Genomic DNA, 24210 nt, shown 5'->3' with positions numbered 1-24210 from the left:
ATTCTGGGTCTCAAATAAAACAGATCTCATCATAATATGGTAACACATCAGAACTAATATATTTATTAGAGGAACATTCATGATGTGTATTTATCTCTGTATACATACATATTCTGGCTTTTCCCTTCTTAGGTTGCTTGAGGTTCCCTTTAAAATCACCAGCACAAAAAAAGAAAAAAAAAATTCTTCTTTGACTTCAACTCTGAGATGTCATTTCCTTATTCCTCAGCGAAAATAACATCTGAAATAGTCAATATGACTATCACAGCTATTTGTGAAGAAGAAAATACTTTCTAGTTACTGAATGGAACCAGAGTGTCAGCCAAGATCCTTTCCCCTAAGTAAAAACAAGCAAAACATTCTGAAAATGTGGTCCAATAGAAATAATAAGAGCTTTGATACTGGGTAAACTAAGGAGGCTTTGTCTTCTTCACGTTACTAAATACTCAGCTATCGTATACCTGTCAGAAACACTTATTTCACAAGGCTATGGCTGAGCCATATCCAGAAATATGAAGTGGGGCTCATTTCACTGGGCGTTTCCTGCTGCTTCCTTTCTCTTCAAGTTGGACTGGAAATACTATAAAGAAAATCCTCGGAGCAATCTGCTCCAAACAAGGAAGTCCATAAAAAAGAACAGGAATGTAGGAGGGAAAAACAGCACTTAAAAGAATGTGACTTTTATCTGCACTTAAAAACTTAGAAAATGTGCAGTTTGGAATTATCTCTGTTTAACTCTTTAACTACTCATGTTGATTCCTGTACAAGTGCTTTAAAAGTCTGCTGTTGGAGTTTTCAAAGATTCAAAATACAGATCTGGCAGGAAGTGTCTCTGAATCAACAACTCAATTATATTCAAAAAGGAAATGTTCCCAATAGGACTTGAACTAATCAGAAAATAAGAAAACCTGAAAACATACTGTGAACAGAAACATGGTTACAACGAAGTTGACCTGAAATACATAAACACTGGCAAGAACATGAAAAACATACACACTCAGAGAAAAAGACTTAGCTTCATCTAAAGCCAGCAAATGTCCAGTATTTAAGCTTAGTCACTCAATTGGCTTCTTTTCTCAAATCTGTTATTTAAAGTGAGACAGAGGAAGGAAGCAACGTCTCTTATCCCCTCGACCTTCTATGGATGTACTGATTATGCCACAGGTCTTACTCTGATGTAAAATCCTGAAAATGTGGTTTGAGTGGAGTCAGATACTAAAAAATGCCTATTTTGTTATTTCTAGCTGTGTGAAATGACACTTAAATTCCAAATCTTGGCTTTCTCATCAATAACTGGGATTAATTTTGACCTTACAGAGTTATCACAAGCACAAATTAAGCATAATTTGTAGCCCTCAATGGATCATAAACAAACGTTAGGCTCCAGAGTATTGTTCAATCCTTCAAACCATGAACACACTAGAAATAAACAAGCAGGGCTGCAACTTTGCTAGCACTTTTAGGAAATATGTGATTTAGGTTATTAGAAATACATTTACATTATAAGCATGCCAAGACAGCCATTTTTCCACGTTAAGTTTGCTCCTCCAAACACAGGATAACATACTGTGCTGAATAAGAATGTGACACTGAATGGGGGCACCTAGGTGGTTCAGTTGGTTAAAGCATCAGACTCTAGATTTCGGGTCAGGTCATGATCTCATGGTTTGTGAGATCCAGCCCTGTGTCAGGCTCTGTGCTTGCAGTGCCAGGGCCTGCTTGGGATTTCTCTCTCCCTCAATCTCTGCCCTTCCCTCATTTGACCATGTGTATATGCACACTCTCTCAAAATAAATATATAAACTTAAAAAAATATATATGACATTGAAAAATGAACGGGCAATAGGAAAAGAGTGGCAGAGATTCAAAATTACCCCAAAGAGGTCAGAGTTAAAGCTCTATGAGGAGAAACCAAAAGGAAATATGGTAAGTCCAGGCCAATGCAACCAGTAACGAAGAGGGACACTCTTCTGCTTGTGGGTACCAAGTACAATATAAACTGTCCTGTCATATAGACATAAGAAATTTATCTGAGGGAAACAAAGAATTGAGATATTGAGACAAAGGGCACAAATGTTTTTAGTAAATAAAAAAATTTTCAAACATACCAAATGGGGAGGCTCATTTATTCCAAGTGGTTCCTGAAACATATATTAAAACATTTAAAAAATTGTAATCATATAATCTTACTTATCTTTTTGAAAGTTTGAAAATACCATTTGAAAAATGAAAAAAAAAAGTAATTTACTAGATTTCTTGAACTAGTTATGACCTTCAAATAACTGAATTATCTTGATTTTAGTACTCATTACTAATTCCTTTTGAGTAATGTAGCTGGGAAAAAATATGTGCCTCAATGTCCATCAAACAGAGTCTGAGCTTCCTGTCATTACCTTTCCCACCACTATTTCATGGGCACCCTTCTTGTTCTGTGTTGTTACACACAGAACACTCTTTCCTAACCACACTCTTTCCTAACTTCATGATTTTGTACATGAGATTATTCCCTCTTTGAGGACTGCTTTTTCTGCCCCACGTCATCGTGTGACTAAACTGCTTTTAACCCTAAAGATATCACTCAACACAACCTCTTCTTGAGAAGAGGCCTGCTACCCAACTCCCAGGCTCTGAGTGCTCCTTCACAGGTTCCCCCGCACTGCCTACACACCTCACCTCCTCACTCATCACACTACAATCAGTCATCTATATATCAATCTCCTCAAAGAGACTGAGACCCATCAGGGCGATCCTATTCATCTTTTATCTCCAGTGATCAGCTAATCTTGCTGTGTCTGGCATATGAAGCACCAAATAAATACTGTTAAATGAATGAAGTGATCAAATTACAGGCATCTCATTGATGTGTTGATACCACCTACTATCAGCTCCCTAAAGAAGCTAAAGCAATTAATATGCTATTTCGTTTTCTCTGTATATTCACATAACATAATCCAGCAGTTTCATGTTTAAAAAGCCTGTTCTACATGTTCAGCTGTACACTGTTACATGCTCTAGAATTGGTTATGGTCATAGCTGACTCACCAGTTGGATAGGTCGTATGGACATGATTATATTATTTGATCCTCCCCAGTCAAAAAAGCATTTGTATTTTCCTTTCTCTAAAATGTACTGTTCTCCACAAAAGAACTTCTGCTGGTAGGCAACCCATCTAGCAGGAAAAAAAAGAAAAAGAACAGAGATGATACAGAATCGAGCAAACAAACCAACAATTTTAAAACCAAAGAACCTCTCCAAGTTCTCAGAATGGGAGAAAACTTACACGCCACTTTTAACGTGAATGGATCTGGTTTCACTGCCAAAGCCGATTTCTTCCAAGTCAGAAATTTCCTGATTTGTAATGTCAATAAACTTCCCACTTTCTAGGTCAGATTCAAATAGTGTGATAGAGGATTCTATAAAATTCTAAAAAGAGGAAGAAGAAAGTTAAAGAGAGCATAAGGATTTTGTTCTATAGATTGTTGTACCTTTGCACAATTTTCATACTTGGGATTTCACACACATAACTCCAGGAGGAATTTTAAATGTGACTGGAAACAATTTTGATAGTTATTACTTTTAAAGCTTAAAGAAAAAAATAAATCCCAATTTACTTTAATCAGGAAATCAACATTGTTATTATATAAGTGGAAATTAATCAAGAGTTGGTAAATGGCTGGGACTTACAGGCTATTATATGTTACACTACTTATAAAGGAAACCAAAGTTTCACTTGTGCCTCAAAAGTGAAGCCACAACATGGAGCCAAGAGTAAATACAAAATGTACAGTGGGCATTTTGTGGGAGAGGATTTTATAAGCTTAAATGTAAAAGAAAAAATGAAATTTCCTTGACCATAGATTAAAAAAGTTAAAATGAGAGAAAAATTTTGAAGTTTTTATAGATAATATATTTACAACAAAAATATCAGAAAAATTTTAAGATCCAAGTTGATAAATCCACGAAGGACACAGACAATTCACAAAAAGATTGGCATTAAAAACAAATATGCAAAAGTCCAATTTCACCAGTAAAAATTAAGAAATTCAAATTAAAATCCTTAGATACAATTTTCATTTTTTAAAATAAGGAGGTTGTAAAAATCCAGTTTTATCTGGAAACATTCCTGGTAAAAAAATAAATTGGATGGGGGCACTTGGGTGGCTCACTTGGTTACACATCTGACTTTGGCCCTGGTCATAATCTTGTTGTTCTTGAGGTCAAGCCCCACGTTGGGCTCTGTGCTGACAACTCAGAGCCTGGAGCTTGCTTCTGATTCTGTGTCTCCCTCTCTCTGCCCCTTACCTGCTTGTTCTCTCTGTTTCTCAAAAAATGAATAAATGTAAAAAATATACATATAAATTGGATAGCAATTTTAGAAAATTATTTATTTATTTATTTATTTTTTTTTTTTAATTTTTTTTTTCAACGTTTATTTATTTTTGGGACAGAGAGAGACAGAGCATGAACGGGGGAGGGGCAGAGAGAGAGGGAGACACAGAATGGGAAACAGGCTCCAGGCTCTGAGCCATCAGCCCAGAGCCTGACGCGGGGCTCGAACTCACGGACCGCGAGATCGTGACCTGGCTGAAGTCGGACGCTTAACCGACTGCGCCACCCAGGTGCCCCTTTATTTATTTATTCATTCATTCATTCATTCATTCATTCATTTATTTATTTATTTATGGAGCCTCTGGCACTTAATACTAAAAGAAACTATTTTCTGTAATATTTTTATTTATTAATTTATATATATAATTTATTGTCAAATTGGTTTCCATACAACACCCAGTGCTCATCCCAACAGGTGCCCTACTCAATGCCCATCACCCACTTTCCCCTCTCCCCCACACCCCGTCAACCCTCAGTTTGTTCTCAGTATTCAAGTGTCTCTTATCATTTGCCTCCTTCCCTCTGTAACTTCTTTTTTTTCCCCTCTTCCCTTCCCCCCCGCCCTCGATTAAGTTTCTCAGGATCTACATAAGAGTGAAACAAATGGTATTTGTCTTTCTCTGCCTGACTTATTTCACTTAGCATAATACTCTCCACTTCCATCCACATTGCTACAAAAAGCCAGATTTCATTTTTTCTCATTGCCAAGTAGTATTCCATTGTACATATAAACCACATCTTCTTTATCCATTCGTCAGTTGATGGACATTTAGTTTCTTTCTATAATTTGGCTATTGTTGAAAGTGCTGCTATAAACATTGGGGTGCAAGTGCCCCTATGCATCAGCACTCCTGTATCCCTTGGGCAAATTCCTAGCAGTGCTATTGATGGGTCATAGGGTATTTCTATTTTTAATTTTTTGAGGAAACTCCACACCGTTTTCCGGAGTGGCTGCACCAGTTTACATTCCCACCAACAATGCAAGAGGGTTCCCATTTCTCCATGTCCTCTCCAGCACCTATAGTATCCTGATTTGTTCATTTTAGCCACTCTGACTGGTGTGAGGTGGTAGCTGAGTGTGGTTTTGATTTATATTTCCCTCATGAGGAGTGATGTTGGGCTTTTCAATGTGCCTGTTGGCCATCTGGATGTCTTCTTTAGAGAAGTGTCTATTAATGTTTTCTGCCCATTTCTTTACGGGATTATTTGTTTTTCAGGTGTGGAGTTTGGTAAGCTCTTTATAGATTTTGGACACTAGCCCTTTGTCCGATATGTCATTTGCAAATATCATTTCCCATTCTGTTGGCTGCCTTTTATTTTGTTGATTGTTTCCTTTGCTGTGCAGAAGCTTTTTATCTTGATGAGGTCCCAAGAGTTCATCTTTGCTTTTAATTCCCTTGCTTTTGGGGATGTGTCGAGTAAGAAATCGCTGTGGCTGAGGTCAGAGAGGTTTTTTCCTGCTTTCTCCTCTAGGGTTTTAATGGTTTCCTGTCTCACATACAGGTCCTTTATCCATTTTGAGTTTATTTTTGCGAATGGTGTGAGAAAGTGGTCTAGATTTAACCTTTTGCATGTTGCTGTCCAGTTCTCCCAGCACCATTTGTTGAAGAGACTGTCTTTTTTCCATTGGATATTCTTTCCTGCTTTGTCAAAGATTAGTTGGCCATACGTTTGTGGGTCTAGTTCTGGGGTTTCTATTCTATTCCATTGTTCTATGTGTCTGTTTTTGTGCCAATACCATGCTGTCTTAATTATTACAGCTTTCTAGTAGAAGCTAAAGTGTGGGGTTGTGATGCCTCCCGTTTTGGTCTTCTTCTTCTTCAATATTACTTTGGCTATTCGGGGTCTTTTGTGGTTCCATACAAATTTTAGGATTGCTTGTTCTAGCTTCGAGAAGAATGCTGGTGCAATTTTGATTGGGATTGCATTAAATGTGTAGATTGCTTTGGGAAGTATTAACATTTTAACAATACTTATCCTTCCAATCCATGAGCACGGAATGTTTTTCCATTTCTTTGTATCTTCTTCAGTTTCCTTCATAAGTTTTCTATAGTTTTTAGCATACAGATCTTTTACATCTTCGGTTAGGTTTATTCCGAGATCTTTTATGATCCTTGGTGCAATTGTGAATGGGATCAGTTCCTTTATTTGTCTTTCTGTTGCTTCATTATTAGTTTATAAGAATGCAACTGATTTCTGTACATTAATTTTGTATCCTGTGATTTTATTGAATTCCTGTATCAGCTCTAGCAGACTTTTGGGGGAGTCTGTCGGGTTTTCCATGTATAGTATCATGTCATCTGCAAAAAGGGAAAGCTTGACTTCATCTTTGCCAATTTTGATGCCTTTGATTTCTTTTTGTTGTCTGATTGCTGATGCTAGAACTTCCAACACTATGTTAAACAACAGCGGTGAGAGTGGACATCCCTGTCGTGTTCCTGACCTCAGGGGGAAAGCTCTCAGTTTTTCCCCACTGAGGATGATAATTAGCTGTGGGCTTTTCATAAATGGCTTTTTGATGTTTCAGTATGTTCCTTCTATCTTGACTCTCTCGAGGGTCTTTATTAGGAAAGGATGCTGTATTTTGTCAAATGCTTTCTGCATCAATTGACAGGATCATATGGTTCTTATCTTTTCTTTTATTAATGTGATGTATCACATTGATTGATTTGCCAATGATGAACCAGCCCTGCAGCCCAGGAATGAATCCCACTTGATCATGGTAAATAATTCTTTTTATATCCTATTGAATTCAATATGCTAGTATCTTATTGAAAATTTTTGCATCCACATTCATCAGGGATATTGGCCTATAGTGCTCTTTTATTGCTGGGTCTCTGTCTGGTTTGGGAATCAAAGTAATGCTGGCTTCATAGAATGAGTCTGGAAGTTTTCCTTCCCTTTCTATTTTTTGGAACAGCTTGAGAAGGCTAGGTATTATCTCTGCTTTAAATGTCTGGTAGTATTCCCCAGGGAAGCCATCTAGTCCTGGACTCTTATTTGTTGGGAAATTTTTGATAACTGATTCAATTTCTCACTGGTTATGGGTATGTTCAAGTTTTCTATTTCTTCCTGTTTGAGTTTTGGAAGTGTGTGGGTGTTTAGGAATTTGTCCATCTCTTTCAGGTTGTCCAGTCTGTTGGCATATAATTTTTCATAGTATTCCCTGATAATTGCTTGTATTTCTGATGGATTGGTTGTAATTATTCCATTTTCATTCATGATTTTATCTATTTGGGTCCTCTCCCTCTTCTGAGAAGCCTGGCTAGAGGTTTATCAATTGTATTTTTTCAAGAAGCCAACTGTTGATTTCACTTATCTGCTCTGTTTTTTTAGATTCTATATTATTTCTGCCATGATCTTTATTATTTCTCTTCTTCTGCTGGGTTTGGGGGTGTCTTTGCTGTTCTGCTTCTAGTTCCTTTAAATGTGCTGTTAGATTTTGTATTTGGAATTTTTCTTGTTTCTTATAGGCCTGGATTGCAGTGTATTTTCCTCTCAGAACTGCCTTCTCTGCATCCCAAAGCATTTGGATTTTTGTATTTTCATTCAAGTCCATCTGATCCAATGTATCATTTGGGGCCCTTGTTTCTTTATTGATTCTCTGTCTAGATGATCTATCCATTGCTGTAAGTGGAGTAGTAAAGTCCCCTGCAATTGCCACATTCTTATCAATAAGGTTGCTTATGTTTGTGATTGTTTTATATATTTGGTGGTACTGAATTCGGTGCATAGACATTTATAACTGTTAGCTTTTTCTGATGGATAGACCCCATAATTTTTATATAATGCCCTTCTTCATCTCTTGTTACAGCCTTTAAATTAATGTCTAGGTTGTCTGATATAAGTATGGTTACTCCAGCTTTCTTTTAACTTCTAGTAGCATGATAGATAGTTCTCCACCCCCTCACTTTCAATCTGAAGGTGTCCTCAGGTCTAAAATGAGTCTCTTGTAGACAGAAAATAGATGGGTCTTGTTTTTTATACATTCTGATACCCTATGTCTTTTGGTTGGAGCATTTAGTCCATTTACATTCAGTGTTATTATTGAAAGATATGGGTTTAGAGTCATTGTGATATCTGTAGGTTTCATGCTTGTAGTGGTGTCTCTGGTACTTTGTGGTCCTTGCAACATTTCACTCACAGAATCCCCCTTAGGATCTCTTGTAGGGCTAGTCTAGTGGTGATGAATTCCTTCAGTTTTTGTTTGTTTGGGAAAACCTTTATCTGTCCTTCTATTCTGTCCTTCTATTCTGAATGACAGACTTGCTGGGTAAAGGATTCTTGGTTGCATTTTTTTTTCCTGTTCATCACATTGAAGATTTTCTGCCATTCCTTTCTGCCCTACCAAGTTTCAGTAAATAGGTCTGCTACTATCCTCATGTGTCTACCTTTGTATGTTAAGGCCCTTTGATCCCTAGCTGCTTTCAGAATTCTCTCTTTATCCTTGTATTTTGCCAGTTTCACTATGATATATCAAGCAGAAGATCGATTCAAGTTATGTCTGAAGGGAGTTCTTTGTACCTCTTGGATTTCAATGCCTGTTTCCTTTCCCAGATCAGTGAAGTTCTCAGCTATGATTTGTTCAAGTATACCTTCAGCCCCCTTCTCTCTCTCTACTTCTGGAATTCCTATGATACGGATATTGTTCCATTTGATTGCATCACTTAGTTCTCTCGAATTCTAATTCTCCCCTCATACTCCTGGATTTTTTAATCTTTTTCTCAGCTTCCTCTTTTTCCATAATTTTATCTTTTACTTCACCTGTTCTCCCCTCTGCCTCTTCAATCCACGCTGTGGCCGCTTCCATTTTATTTTCCATCTCATTTATAACATTTTTAAATTCATCATGACTATTTTTTAGTCCCTTGATCTCTGTAGCAATAGATTCTCTGATGTCTCTATGCTTTTTTCAACCCAGCAATTAATTTTATGACTATTATTCTAAATTCTTGTTCAGTTATATTGGTTAAATAGGTTTTGATCAATTCGTTAGCTGTTGCTACTTCTTGGGATTTGTTTTGAGGAGAATTCTTGCGTTTCATCATTTTGGCTAGTTTTCTGTCCCTTATGCATTTTAAAAGCTTGTTGTGGTCTTTGCACCTGCGAGCACTGCTATATTAAAAGAGGGTCATACACTGTCCAGGGCCTGTCCCTTCAGGAGTTGTTTTTTCGGAGATTGTTACTTGCTCTCTGTTGTTGTGTTTGGTTATTTTATTACCCTACTCGTAGTGATATTTTCGATCCTCCACTAGGTGTGCTTTGATTTGTTCCTTGGAGTAGCCCTATCTTCTTTCAAGCTTCCCCATTTTCTTCCTACTAGATTCAGTCTCTTTTCCTCCTAGGCTCTGGTGTTCATAGTCTTTTGGCTTCTGCACTTGTTTGTTGGCAAGTCACGGGAAGTACGGATCCTCCTACTTCTCTGCCATGTTGGCCGAGACCCTAAAAACCTTGGTGAAGAAAACCACGATGTAATGGTGGCATGACTGGAAGTTGAAAATAATTTATAAATACATTTTAGAAGAGTGATATTGTTTAACTCTCTGATATTTTTGGTAAAATTCTTTTTTTTAGCTAGCAAAAGTTTCCTAAAACTAAATGATGGGGAATTTATATTCAAAGATGAATTTTTTTTTTGTAATACCAAAAAGTTGTAAATACTGCAAATACCCAAACGACGCATAAGCATAAATCTATACATCTACCTACCACTTGATGCATTATACTTACTACTGGCCAAGAGCTTTATGTGTTTTATTTCCAAAAGAGCTACCACATGAGATTATATTACCATCATTCTCATTTTCCAGCTAAGGAAGGGGAGTAATTTGCTTGAAGTAACACAGCTACTGAGGGGCAGAGACTGAATTTAAGTCAAAATCTATTTACTCACCTTAATCACTGTCAGGATGAAAGAATAGGACAAAACTTCTCACTTATAAAACTGGTAAGACGATAAGCATGCAACCCCCCCCCCCTTAACTTTTCATAAAAGAAGACTAGTAGGAAAAAAACTCAAGAGTGGTTGGGTCCAGAGAAATTGGATAATTTTAACCTACCTTTTTTACAAAACTTTGTAACAGATATACTTTTTAATTGGAAAATACAGAATACATTATTTTTTAACTTTTTTTTTAATGTTTATTATTTTTGGGAAAGAGGGAGACAGTGTGTGCAGGGAGGTGCAGAGAGAGAGGAAGACACAGAATCTGAAGCAGGCTCCAGGCTCTGAGCTGTCAGTACAGAGCCTGACACAGGGCTCGAACTCACAAACCATGAGATCATGACCTGAGCCGAAGTCAGATGCTTAACTGACTGAGCTACCCAAGAACCCCAGAATACATTATTTTTAAAAAGAACTGTGGTAGGGTCCCCTTCCAAAGAAAGAAGAAAAAAAAAAAGAAAAAACACCTCAAGGCAACCTTGTTATTTGTATACTTGACAACCTCCATCCCCACCCTGTAACATAAGACCACTTAATCACAGTAAGTTTGTGTGTCACCATATATGGGAGATAAAGAAATAAAAAATATATAAGAACCTGTGCCATATGGCATTTGGGGCTCAGTTCTTTGGGTACAAACCCAACTGAGCAGTGCCAGCAGGAATAAAGTTGCTTCCTGAAAAGAAAAGCCTCGGTTTCATGACTCTCTGTGCAAGAATCCTGCTACATCACTTGGGGGCTCGTCCAGGATTCAGAGTCGGTGAGTTGCCACCTCCTTTGCCACTGGGAATGTGAACCATCAGGGCACCAGGAGAGGCTGGTGCCAGCAGAGCACTTGATCCGAAGGAGACTAGCCCTCCTGGCGTGCTGGGGAGAGGACCCTGAGTGCACTAATGGAACCCATGAGCCTCAGGAACCAGCTAAGGGAGCACCCATCAGACTGGTAAAAACCCGGGTTCGTTTTGGTAGACCTGCAAGAGGCAGAAGGGGAGCCTGATCACCTCCCAGAGTCACACTAGTAATTCCACAAGGGACAAGGAACAAAGCTGCAACTCTAAGGCACTGGGCGCTGGGTGGCAGGTTGGAGTTGCCATATGACTGTGTTTGGGGACTTTTCTCTATTTCCTGGATCAATGAGTATGATAATTAGAGCCAAGTGTCTCTGGTTATTCTATATCAGAACAGGGACTTTAAGGAATATTCCCAAGCAGCTGCCCAAACTCCTTTTGTTTCAGGGAAATTCCTTGCCTTCTCTGGACTGACATTTACTGCCTAAGTCCACTGGTGGAAAACAAAACAAAAGAAACTGGTGCCTGCTCCTCTGTCCAAGCTGACAAGATTTAAAACTGCGAATTCTCTTTCTCTGCCTTCCGCTGGCACCTTGTCTCTTCTGCGTTTCCTCCACCCACCCCCCCCCACCCCTCCTGTTTCTACACCACTTGGGGGGTGGCCTGCATAACTGGCTCCTCAATGCCTCTGGCACCATCAGCTCCTCCTTCCACCCAAGTGTCCAGGATCAAAGAATTCCACGTCAGATTTCCCCACCAATGTTCCAGGTAAAGAGTAACCATGGGGAAAAGAACAAATTGTGTTTCACGACCCAGGTAAAACGTATTCAGTGTTTAAGCTAATTTAAGTTTGTTAGTTTAAGACAGTGTTTATCAACATTAAACACACACACACACACACACACAGAAACAAACTTTTATTCAACCTAGATTTGCTGAAGGTCAAATAGGTTCATGTTATCTCTGTTCTAATTTGCTAACAAAAGGATGACTTAAAGTGATGGTTAATTTTGTCTGTCTCAAAGTTTTCATGGGTAATCCTTAAGATAGCTTTCAAAGTCTTTGGTAACCTAAAATGTTAGTTTTGCTCTCATGATAAATTGAGATTTAATTCATTAGATATCTAACAAGAGAGTAGGTTTGTGCTTCTCACTTGTTCCAAAAAACTAAGGGTATTTGGAATTGTTAAAAAAAAAAAACATACTTTGTGCTTAATGTATTCGTAAGTTTGCCATCTAAAAAAAAATTCTGATGTAACAGAGTTTGTAATTGGTTACTACTTAGTTTTCACTGGAGACTAAGGTTTCTAAGAGTTAAAATTCTGCTACATGTAGTTAAAACTGATAAAAATTAGAAAAGCAACTCTGTATGTAGATAAGTAGGAAATATACAAAAATATATAAGAAATAGAAATATATATTTTTTTGAAGGTAAAAGAAAGTAATTTTGTCCTAAATGAGACTGGTTATTTGGAGAGAAATGGCTTGGGACAAAATCTAAATGCAAAGAAAAGTTGTAAAAGGTTTGTGAAGAAAAATCTTTAAAAAGACATTTAATGTGTGATCAGGAAGGACCAAGGTTAAAATAAATGGATTTTAAAAGTACACGGGGTTAAGATTAAAATTCCTCCTCGTTTGATCCAAAGGCTGGGGAAATGATGGCAATACTCTGGTGCCAGCCTCCAAATCCTCCACATTTGTGTTATTCCTGTTCAGCAGAGGAATGGACGCCTTTGCCATGTGAGGGATGGATGATAAATGAAGGGCTTTTACTAAGATACATGGGAGCCATTTTACTAAACTTAGCCCGTTGTATGCCAAAAATGGATATCCACATGGCTGAAACATTTATGTGGGCATTGTTGAGAAAGGCAGGGAAACAGACCTTGACTTTGGCTCTTTAACCCCTTCCCTCAATGGCCAATGATTGATATGTAAGTTACTGCTGGGCCAAAATAAAATTAGTGCATCCTACAACAACCAAGAAAATATTGCTTGGTCACAGTCCATACCTCCAACATACCCCCAAGGTCCTACAGGCAGGAAATGGAGGGGTCAAAACAACAAAACAAAACAAAAAACAGGAAAGACCAGGCCAGCTCTCAGAGGCAGAGTCAAGCATGGTTAAGAATGACTACTCCCAGCAACTCAGAGACTGACAGGGCTTTTGGCTGCCAATCGCACAGCCAGCCGAAACAAGGGGCCAGGAGGTGAGGTTTCTCCTGGCAGGCTATAGGAAATTGAGATAAGGGACAACTTTCTTCCTTTTTCCTATAAATGGGTAATTCCCCATCCAAGGCCATTACTCCATTGGAATGCATTATGATTCATTTCTTTGCATAAAGCCTTGGCTCCCATACAAACTGGAAGAGGGAACCTGGCCCCCAGAGGAACATATCAATAACAATACTATCCTACAATAGGAGGTGTTTTGCAAATGTGAAGGAAATGGGGAGAATACCCCCATGTTCATTGTTTTTGGGCCTTAAAAAAATTAAGATATAATAATTTTGTTAAGTCAGACTCTTAATGAGACAGATGTTTTAAAAAAAATTAAGGAAATATAAGATTTAACCCTTAAATTATGCTAAATTAGTCACTATCTTACAAACACAAAATGAGAGCTCAACAGCCTTCCTGGAGAGGTTGAGGGAGGCTCTCATTAAATATACGGCTATCTCCCCTGACACCCCTAAGGCTGAGATAACTTTAAAGAACAAATTTGTCACTCAGTCAGCCCTAGATATTCAGAGAAAAATGCAAAAATTGGCTGTTGGCCTTGAAGGGACTCTGGAGGAGCTCTTATAAGCTGCCAATTGGGTATTACAAACAAAACAGAAAAGGAAGCTTAAAAAAAAAAAATCTGAGGCCTTAATTGTGGCCTTACGTACTATGTCAGACCAGACTTCCTGAGGTCCTGGCACCAAGTGCCATTTATATGGCCATTCAGAGCACGAAAAGGAGAACGTCCTCAGAGGGGACAACCAAAATGAACACCCCATTAGCCATGCCCCTATGTGGAGACAATCACTGGAGAGCTGAACACCCCTCAGGGACCTCTATCTGTGAGGGTTCAGATAACCAATGTCCCTGGAAGGGACTAACCGGGGCCTGGGGCTCTTCACGGTGGCTCCCCTAAACCAACTGTTTATCAGAAACCCAGAACCTCAGGTAACTCTAAATATGGAAGGAAAACTGATTTTCTGCTTAACACCAGAGCTACCCTTTCTGTCCTCCTTTCCACTCCAGGCCAACTATCCAAACACAGCACGACAACTAGAGGCATCTTTGAAAAACTAAATTTTTCTCTCAGACCCTGGGATGTGTATGAGGAAACCTACTTTTTTCTCATTCTTTACTGATAATGCCAGAGAGCCTTACTCCTTTGCTAGAAAGGAACATTGTAACTAAATTAGAGACTATGGTGCTACTAACTCCAGGACAGATAAACAATTATGTGTTTTTGGAAATTACTGGATATTATATGTGTTTTGGAAATAACTGGATATTAAAGGGTTCAGGAAAATAGTTTGCTGCTAAATCAATTATTAAAGGAGACTCAATCACACCTACTGTCTCCAAAAAATAAATAAATAAACTGGGGTCTAACTCCTAAACACTGTCTCTAGCCCTTGGAATGGTTACAAACAAGCAGGGCAATTACTATTACCAAGCTCACAGAGCTAAAAGATGATTAAAACACAGCATCAGGGCTTCTATTTAGGGAGGGACAAAACTTATCAAATGGCCCAAAGATGTTTACTAGAAAAAATTTGTCAAGGACAGTTCTCCAAGTAGTATCAGGCTGTGAAGTACGTCTTAGAAACAATCCTTTCAACCACAAACTTGCTTTCCCAGACAGTCAAGGAACTGGAGACTATCCAGGAAAGATTAACAATTAGGTCTCACTCAGATGCCAAGGTAAAAAAAAAAAAAAAAAAAAAAAAAAAAATCCACCATCTGTATGGGTTAATACTTTTATTAATTGGATAGAGGCCTTCTCCTACAAGACAAAAAAGGCACAAAAAGTAATAAAAATTCTGCTTTATAAAATAATACCCAGGTTTGGCTTACCTAAATATTTACAAATTAATAATGGTAAATGGCTGCCTTGACTCTTTCTCTAATAGAACTCCTGGCTCTTAAAAAAGTTTTACACATCAAAATAAAGCAGACTGTCTGCTTATACTCAGCAAAACTCTAACACCTCACAAGGATTACATGCCAAACTCTTAAAAATAGAGCCACCATTGTAGACATTATCTTAAGACGCCATCTTATTGGTCAATATAATCTTTACTTTGTGTTTTTCTCTTTATGTCTACTAACATTTATGCCACCTCATACCTGCCAGCCTTCCTGTAAAACCATACTGTGGGCCATTCGACCAACCCTTGGGTAGACTAACTGCTGTACCCCTATACCGTCCCTTAGCTTGAAGAAGCCAGAATGGTCATTGTCCCTGTTCCTTAACAGTAGTTACAGGCCCTATGCCAGGGGAGAAATAAATAGGGAAAGGGTTAACATTAGGCAGGGAGAGATAAGGGACCTTCAGGGAAAGACTGCAGCTGCAAGTGGGAGGCTAAAAAAGCAGATGGGGTTCTCCCCTTATAAAATCCTTTATGGGCACCCTGTCCCCATTATCAAGGGCATAAGCAGGGGATCTAAATGAGATAGACAATCTAATCCTAAAACAACAGATACGGGCCCTTGGCTTTACCCTAACCACCTTTCACCACTGGGTCAGGGAACGATTACCTGTGTGTGAATCTGCCTACAGATGCTCACCCCTTTAAACCAGGAAATGCAATATGGATAAAGTAGTAAAATGTCCAACCCCTAAAGCCCCTCTGGAGGGGAGCATTCACTGTCATTTTGTCCACCCCTACTACAGTAAAGGTAGCCGAAGTGGGTCCCTGGATTCACCACAACAGAGTGAAGCTGGCATCTTGAAACTGGGAATGCTCTCCTGATCTATCAATGCTGTGCAAGCTGACCATATGGAAGAAGCAATATGCAACTCCAGAGGCTCCAAGAAACTGCAGCCCTGCTTTAGTCACTCCAGAAGCTGACTAATCCATGCATGGCAGAAGCTTGAGGAATCGATGTCCTTAAGTCCAAAAGACTGTCCTTATTTTCTATATGTTTCCTTACTGTGATGCACTATCACGCCTTGTTTCCCACTACCATGGTGATTCCTGCTCTACTCTTTTCCATAGGTTGGCAGAGGCTGCCTCGGCTGGCTAAAAATGTGATGAGAGGTTTTTGTTAATACTCACCTTCCTTTTGGGAATAGACTATTTCGCTGGTACCTACATGGGGAAACAATGGCCTTAAGAGACTGAAAATTAGATCCCCACAAACCTTATAGTAAAACAAAATACCCCAGTCCTACTATTGGGGTTTGGCTTCTTAAAAGCTCAGTTACTGGAAAAAAAACTGTCTTGCCTAGTGGAGAAAAGTTCATTGTCGTCTGTTAAAAACTTAGCATGCCTATGCCAAAGATTTTATAACTCAACTGTCCGAAAAACCCAATGGTGAGGGACCTCAGGTCACCTTGAGCCAGATCCCCACCCCTTGTCTAACTTCTCCCATCTCTGAGAGGCCTGAGACAATGTCAACACAGGCATCAAAGGCGAGTCCCAGGTGGACTATGCTAGATATGTGCAAAGACAGCCTATATACTACTTCCCTCAGTCTGGTCAGGGTCATATGTGCTGGAAACTACTCATCCATCTTTCTTCCTGCTCCCACTTGCTAGAGAGAAGTATTTGGGATTCCAAGTATATGGGGACAGGGAGACTCAAAGAAAGCAGCGTGCCTTACAAATTAATACTCAAAAAGATAATAAATGGCCTCTGGAGCATATAATCCAATATCATGGCCCTGCCACCTGGGCAGAGGATGGGTATTGCGGCTACTACACTCCTATTTACATGCTAAACCGCATAATTAGACTGCAAGCAGTTGTAAAAATTGTAACAATGAAACTGCCAGAGCTCTTAACTTACTAGCCAAGCAACAAACCAAAATGTGCAATGCCATCTATCAAAACTGCTTGGCCTTAGATTACATGCTTGCTTCTGAGGGAGGTGTTTATGGAAAATTTAACTTGAGCAACTGCTGCCTACAGATAGGTAATGAGAGAAAAGTCCAAGAAGAGATCACGGATCAAATGAAAAAGGTTTCTCGTGTCCCAGTCCAGACCTAGAACAACTGAAAGCCTGGGGAGTTATTTGGAGGATGATTTTCAACTCTCAGGGGATTCAAAATCCTCATGGGAATTATCGTCCTAATTTTAGGAGGCTGCTTAATCTAACCTTGCTTAGCTCCCCTGGTTGTAGTCTGCCTCCAATCTCATTGAGGCCATAATTAAAGAAAAAAAAAAAAAAAGCCACTCATGTAATGATGTTATAAAAATTTAAACCTCTAAACCAAGACGACGCTCTTTGACCCTAAATAGAGGGGTCTGAGCATCAGAGTGGGTAATGTGGTAGGGTCCCCTCCCTAAGGATTAAAAAAAAAAAAACAAAAAACTCAAGGCAACCTTGCTATTAGTGCACTTGACAACATCCCTCGCGACCTTGTAACATGAGACCACTTAATCAGACTACATGTTTGTGTGTTACCATATATGGGAGACAAAGAAGTAAAAAATACATTAAAAACTATGCCACGTGGCATTTGGGGCTCAGTTCTTTGAGGACGAGCCCAACTGAGGGGTGCCAGCAGGAATAAAGTTGCTTCCTGAAAAGAGAAACCTCAGTGTCACGACTCTGTGCGACATTACTGCTAGAGAACCAAACTCTCTTCCTCTGTCCCTACTATTTCGTTGTTTGTAGATTAGTCTTAGACCTATGGAAAATGTTAGCAACTTCTGTAAGTCTAAACAATATCAATTTTCTCCTGCTTTTAATACGTTATAAATCTAATCTAAGAATAGATTTCGAGGATAAACATTCACTTACATGAACAAGCAAAACAGTGTCAAAAACGACCAAAGCATCTATCAGAAGAAAATACATTAAAAAAAACCTCTCATTTACTACTTACTTCTCAACTTCCAAGGAATTAAAAACTTCATATCAATGGATCAAATTTCATTTGAGACTTCAGGATAAAAGAGAAAGGCTTTTTACCTGAAATGTTTATTATAATTCATAACCCATAATTGTGTTTTTAATCCCTCCTTGACAGTAAACCTTTGGAACCTGACAATATGTGTTACTTTCATTACCTTCACAAGGTTCTTAAATAAAAATGAGAGTTGGGTGAATTTATTTCACATCACTGTCACCATCCCTTCTTTTTAAAATTTTTCTTTTTTCATGTTTATTTATTTTGAGAGAGAGACAGAGCACAAGCAGGGGAGGGACAGAGAGAGAGGGAGACACAGGATCCAAAGCAGGCTCCAGGCTCTGAGCTGTCAGCACAGAGCCCGATGCGGGGCTCAAACCCACGAACTGTGAGATCATGACCTGAGCCAAAGTCAGAACTTAACTGACTGAGTCACCCAGGCTCCCCACCATCCCTTCTTTTATTAATATAACACTTTATCCTTAAAATACCTGTACTTGTTATCATTGAGCTCCCCTAAATCCTAATTTTATATATATACATGTAATATACATGCATATACATGTGTACACATGTCTATCTTGAGAAAGATCCACCATTTTCCAGATACAAATATGAAAGTATAAAAATATATTTAAAAAAAAAATATATATATATACATAAATATATAAAATGAAGCCTTTAAATGTTCCTTAAGTGATTTGCCGTAAAGTCCCCAGGACAAGCCTTTCAACTGAAATATGCACAACTGGGTGGCACACCAGCAATCCTGGTTATACTGACAACACAAATTTTCACCACCCGAAGAAGCTGAACATGCCTGTTTCTTGTAACCTGTAAGTATAAAACAAGCTCAAAGTGGCTGTGAGGATACAATGTGAGGATTAGCTGAAAGGAGCCCCATCTGGGTCCTGGTCAAGGAACTGGTACTAACAGTAACTAACCAAGCAGGCCCAAGAGCTCCAGGAGAGTCTATAGCAGTTCTTAATTACATGGCCCTCTCCTCCCTTACTCTGGTAACTCTGGAATGCTCCGTATCTGCTTTTACTTCTTCTGCCCCTACAACTGTTCTCTACTCCCTGTTAGGGTTGCAGGAATAGGGGAGCAAGGATAAGCTGAAATGCCATGGGTCACATATTGGAGTAAAATGAGACAAAGACATAAAAAGACAAATACAGACATGTGTACATGTGCTGTATTTGTGACCTTTCATTAAGAAATAACTGTGTTACGATGTTATGTACTTCACTTGAGCAATGATTTGCACAAATCCTACTGTGTGGGCTGTGCAAGAGTGAACTGGGAAGCAGGCAACAACAATGCAGCCTGGAAGCTGAGCAGAGGAGGGACCCACTGTCACAGGATCCAGTGTCAAGTGTAAGAGCTGACTGCTGCCATATGCTTGTGGATTCACAAACAAATTTCCTCATAAGGATTGAGTTTATGTCCTTCCTACTCTGTCTGCTATTCTCAGAGACCCGGCCAAGGGCTACAGGAGCCTCTTAAGTGGCATCGCTCTCCTCGTTCCATCTTCTGCTTTTGTTTACTCAAGGCTTTTCTTGCCTTACAGCTTTTGCCTTCTATCTTTTTCTAAGTACCTTTCTGAGCCACTTTCCTTTTTTCACTCTCTGCATTCTTCACTCAAATCTACCAAATATACAGTATCTGATCTAGTTGACTAGTTACCATCAATATGGTGTCCCTACTGGGCAGAGCTCGAACTCTAACCCAAATCCAATCACCTGGGGCTAAATCTCCTGGGGATACATGTATGAAGTGTGATATAAAACACACAAAAAACTACAAAAACCAAACCCACAACTTCTAACTGCCTTGTTCAAGAGGAGATTGCAATAGGCACTTAAGAGTCATGTCCAGAGTAAGCATCATGAGATTTCTATGTTACTAGCATCCTTGCTTTGCCAGGTGCAATTATATAATTTTGAAAGTCACACAGATTAAAGTGGAGCTCTGTTGCTTGAGAAGAATGAATAATGATGGAATGATCTAAAATTTGTTCTCCATTTTATATTTTTAAAGCACTTATATCCAAGGGAAAATCTGGATAGCTTACTCTGGTAAGCTATCTCTGGTCCAGAGATCCCCATTGTCAGAAAAAATGAGCAGATGCTTTGGGACCAAAGTCTTTAAGGATTAGTAAATTGGGTGTTTTTAAATTCCATACAATCCCATAGCTGATCTGCCCTGGAGCTCTTGTGCTAAAACCCCTGGTGGGCAAAGTATTATGAGACACCAGTGGAGAGTTGGTATATGCATTTATTTAGGAGAAATAATGGTCTCCCCATTGCATACCACCTGGTTTCAGAGACCTGAAAAGAGGCCCCAGGTCTGAAAATCCTAACAAAAGCAAATCCAAAAGTTAAGCTAGTATAAAACTGAGGGGAAAATATCGAGGAAGCCAAGGAATAAAAATTCCTTGTTTAATCTCTGGAGTCTAAATACTCCTATATTCTTCTGGACCTCTCCTTTAAAAAAAAAAAAAGAAAAAAAAAAAGAAATGAACTCAAAGTCAGTATATCTGACTGCCTCATTTGGAATTAGAAACATATTTCCTGTTGTCTTCTCCAAGCACTCCAAGACACAGATCACATTATCCCTAAGGAACATGTCCAGAATTTGACCTTAGTAGATTCACAGTGTTCTACGTTCTGAAGCCAGGACATTAGAAAACTGTATTGCATTATGCAACTTTTCTATCTATCTTCTTCTTTATTTTGTTTTATATTACTTTAACTTAGATCTTACATGTAGTGCATCATTCTTTCCCAGGTTAGGGACACCTGAAAATCTATATGGGGTAAAAGATGTCTCATGTCAAATCTACCTGCTAACCTATGTAGGTTACGACAACCATGAGAGCTTTAAATCTTATGTCTAACAATACTGTGTCTTAAATTTAAAATTTTTCAGAGAGAGTAGATCTTATGTCTTATCACAAGAAAAAAATAATAATAATAAAGGAGCAGGAAGAAACTTTGGGAGAAGACGGGTATGTCTGGTCTTGATGGTGGTAATGGTTTCCCCAGTGTACACATGTCTGCAAACTCATCGAGTTGTAGATGTTAAATATGTACAGCTCTTTATATGTCAACAGTGTCTCAATAAAGTAGTAAAAAAAACCCAAAACTCTTCCAACTCTCTGCTATGTCTGAAGAATGCAAAGTATTTCATCTGAAAATATTTTAGTGAACATAAATTTAAATTATGAATGAACTGTCTGAAAGTCATGTAAATATTTATTATACATGTGTACTGGTCTGCAATGTTAGCATACATTTCTAGGTACAAATGAAATGCTAATAAGTTTTTGGTTGAATGAAATCCAGTTTTCCAAAGTTAAGGTACTTTTTTAGTGTAATCACTCTGTAACAAAAATTAAAAAAAAAAAAAAGGAAAATATGACATGGGCTCTACAGTAACACAGACTTGATCTCAAATAACAATTCTACACTTGGTATGACTCATACCTGAGACCCTTCGTTTCCATTCCTATAAGATGAATATGGTAACAGTGTCTATCTTGTGGTCTTTGTGAAGATTCAGTACAAGTATGCATGTAAGGCCATTAATAAGCACTTGACAAATGTCAAGATTATAATAATATCTTTATAAGCTAACAAGTAGTCTTTTAATTGTTAAAAAAAAAATCTTAAGAGAACAGAAGATTTTATGTCAAGGGAATTTATTTACATAAAAGCTGTCGTTATTTTCGTAGACACCCCAAACTTTTGTATACAGCAGTAATCAACATGCCAATTCCTACCAGTTTTTTCCAATGTATATTATCATACTTTCTATACCAAATACCTATTATTTGGCTATATATAGTATTTATATCTTTTCACATTTTCTATTATTGGGAGATTTCAATGAGTGATTTGGGGTTTTATTCTGTTTGCTTGTTTTAGTCATAGTCATCATGAGAAGATGCCACATTCATTGTTGAACATTTCTAGGAACAGCAAGGCTTCCATTCAGCTATCTTTTTAAATAAGGAGGAAAAATATTAAAAATTATTCAACACTAGAGCGGAAGATTCTTGGACTCATGACCCATAGTTCCCTGAATGCATATGGTTGTGAAGAACTAAAATAAAAGGATGAAGGTTCTATCTTGTTTCATCTTGCTTGCCTTTTTAGAGGTCAAGAAAGGAATGGCTAAGTAGAGAAAATGCATGGACCTTGCATAATAGAATTGTGGACTAAGTACCTCATAGTTATCTATCCACTGCTCAAGGAAACTCAGTGCCCAATTATCTTCAGTGGCCTGTCTTATAGGTCTTTTAGGTATAACTGGTTTCCAACTCGTGGTCTTACTAACAAGGATCATTCATGGGGAAACACAAAAAAAGCTCCCTTGCTCCTGTGCAGCTTCCCCCTTTCTTGGCTCCTCCTGCCTGACCAGGTGAATAGCCCAGACAGACAAAAACCTAAAAGGCCAGAGCATACAACTCTTTGTGCCCATTCAAAGTTCATGTGGACACCCTTCACTTTATTATCAATTCCTTCAAAGAGGGCTTTAGAGGTCATTGCAGACAGTATTTATATGGGTAAAGATTACTTTGGGAAGAGACTGCAGTAGAACTCCTGAATTGAAAGAAAGCATGCTCCTCTGAACATACTTAAAAATCTCCAGAGCTGGTCAGAAAAATAAGCAACATTTGATAAACACTGATCCCTACAGAACTCTCTAACATGTATCTCCTCTTCTCTGTGACCTTGACTTCTATAATGTCCAGACTTATCTCCTCCATCCCAAGCCATTTCTGGATAGAGTCACCACAAAGATCTTTCTAAATTTCTAATCTAATCTTGCTCACTGGGCATAAGATCCATCAGAGGCTCAAGGTCAAATAAAGAAAAAAATAATAATCTGGACTCAACATGTGTATAAGGCCCTTCATTATCTGGCTTTTGCCCTCATTTCTCCCAAAGTTCTGCCTAATATCCTGACTTAATTGTATTTCCCAAACACCCCAGTTTCACTTATAAGACGATTTCTCAACCTCTGCACTATTAACATTTTAGACCAGATGACTCTTTGTTTTGAGAGGGCTGTCCTGTGACTTACGGAGGTTTGGCAGTATCCCTGGCATCCATGGAGTAGCTATCAGTATCAGCCCCCATCTAGGCCTCCACAAATCACAACAATCCAAAATGTCTCCGGACACTGTCAAATGCTCCCTAGGGGTAAAATCACCTCCAGCTGAGAACCAGTGGCTCGCATCCTTGCCTTTTAATGTTAATCTCTTGCTAAAATAGCACCTACCTTTCTGATTCACTCTGTCCTGGAACCTCTCCACTTGGCTAACTCTTGAATCAGACATTTTACTCAACTGTTATCTTTTCCTCTCTACTTCCAAGTGGGAGTAACTGACCTTTTTCTGGGTACCCTGAGTACTTTGTGCTTAATCCAATCATAGCCAAATAATATCAAACACTTATATAAATGCTATTTTCTCTAGTAGACTGCCTGCTCTGCGAAAGCAAGGACTGAGTGTCTGGCCACTGTATCTCCAGTATCTGATACAATACAGCTCACAAAACAGGTGCTCAAAAAGTACTTATGGGATTGATGGATGAAAAGTAAACATAAGTATTCTATAATAATCATAAAGTTAAGAAAAGCAGGCAAGCCACATTAGTGGTTCAGTGTAATGCTCTCAGGTATTAGAAACATTTTATAACCTCATGTTTTATCACAACTCATGACTGATTTTCATGGATAGAAAACAGAAAATTATGAATAACAAAGCTAACTCACAGCTTGTAAGAAACGGAAAGACAAGATGGGGCCACTTAATGCTCCACAGGCATTACTGTCTTCAAAATCTCCTTCTTCAAGCAAGAATTGCTGGCCTTTAAAATGTTCTTTTTCATAGGCAACCCACCTAGAAATACAAAGGATATCCAATTAAGCCATGAATAAAAAAAAGAAAAAATAAAAAAGAAAAAAAAAAAGAAAATATCCCGATAAAGCACTTAGTTGTATT

At 38.5% G+C, this 24210-nt stretch overlaps 1 protein-coding gene across 3 annotated transcripts in view; it reads right to left on the bottom strand.

Moving 5' to 3' along the window:
- Positions 1 to 24210, bottom strand: part of CRYBG3 (crystallin beta-gamma domain containing 3) — a 129582-nt gene that overhangs the window by 37131 nt on the left and 68241 nt on the right. For all 3 annotated transcript variants that reach the window (XM_043593920.1, XM_043593922.1, XM_043593921.1), the window contains 4 exons: positions 23982 to 24108; positions 3281 to 3423; positions 3043 to 3169; positions 2109 to 2141 (listed from right to left, as the gene is read on the bottom strand). In XM_043593920.1, the coding sequence (XP_043449855.1) occupies positions 2109 to 2141; positions 3043 to 3169; positions 3281 to 3423; positions 23982 to 24108 (430 nt within the window). The remainder of the gene's footprint in view (positions 1 to 2108; positions 2142 to 3042; positions 3170 to 3280; positions 3424 to 23981; positions 24109 to 24210) is intronic.

Source organism: Prionailurus bengalensis, chromosome C2, assembly GCF_016509475.1.
Source record: "Prionailurus bengalensis isolate Pbe53 chromosome C2, Fcat_Pben_1.1_paternal_pri, whole genome shotgun sequence".
Classification (NCBI taxonomy): Eukaryota; Metazoa; Chordata; class Mammalia; order Carnivora; family Felidae; genus Prionailurus; species Prionailurus bengalensis.
Note: the sequence above shows the minus strand (reverse complement) of the source record. Positions and strands in the feature narration are given on the sequence as shown.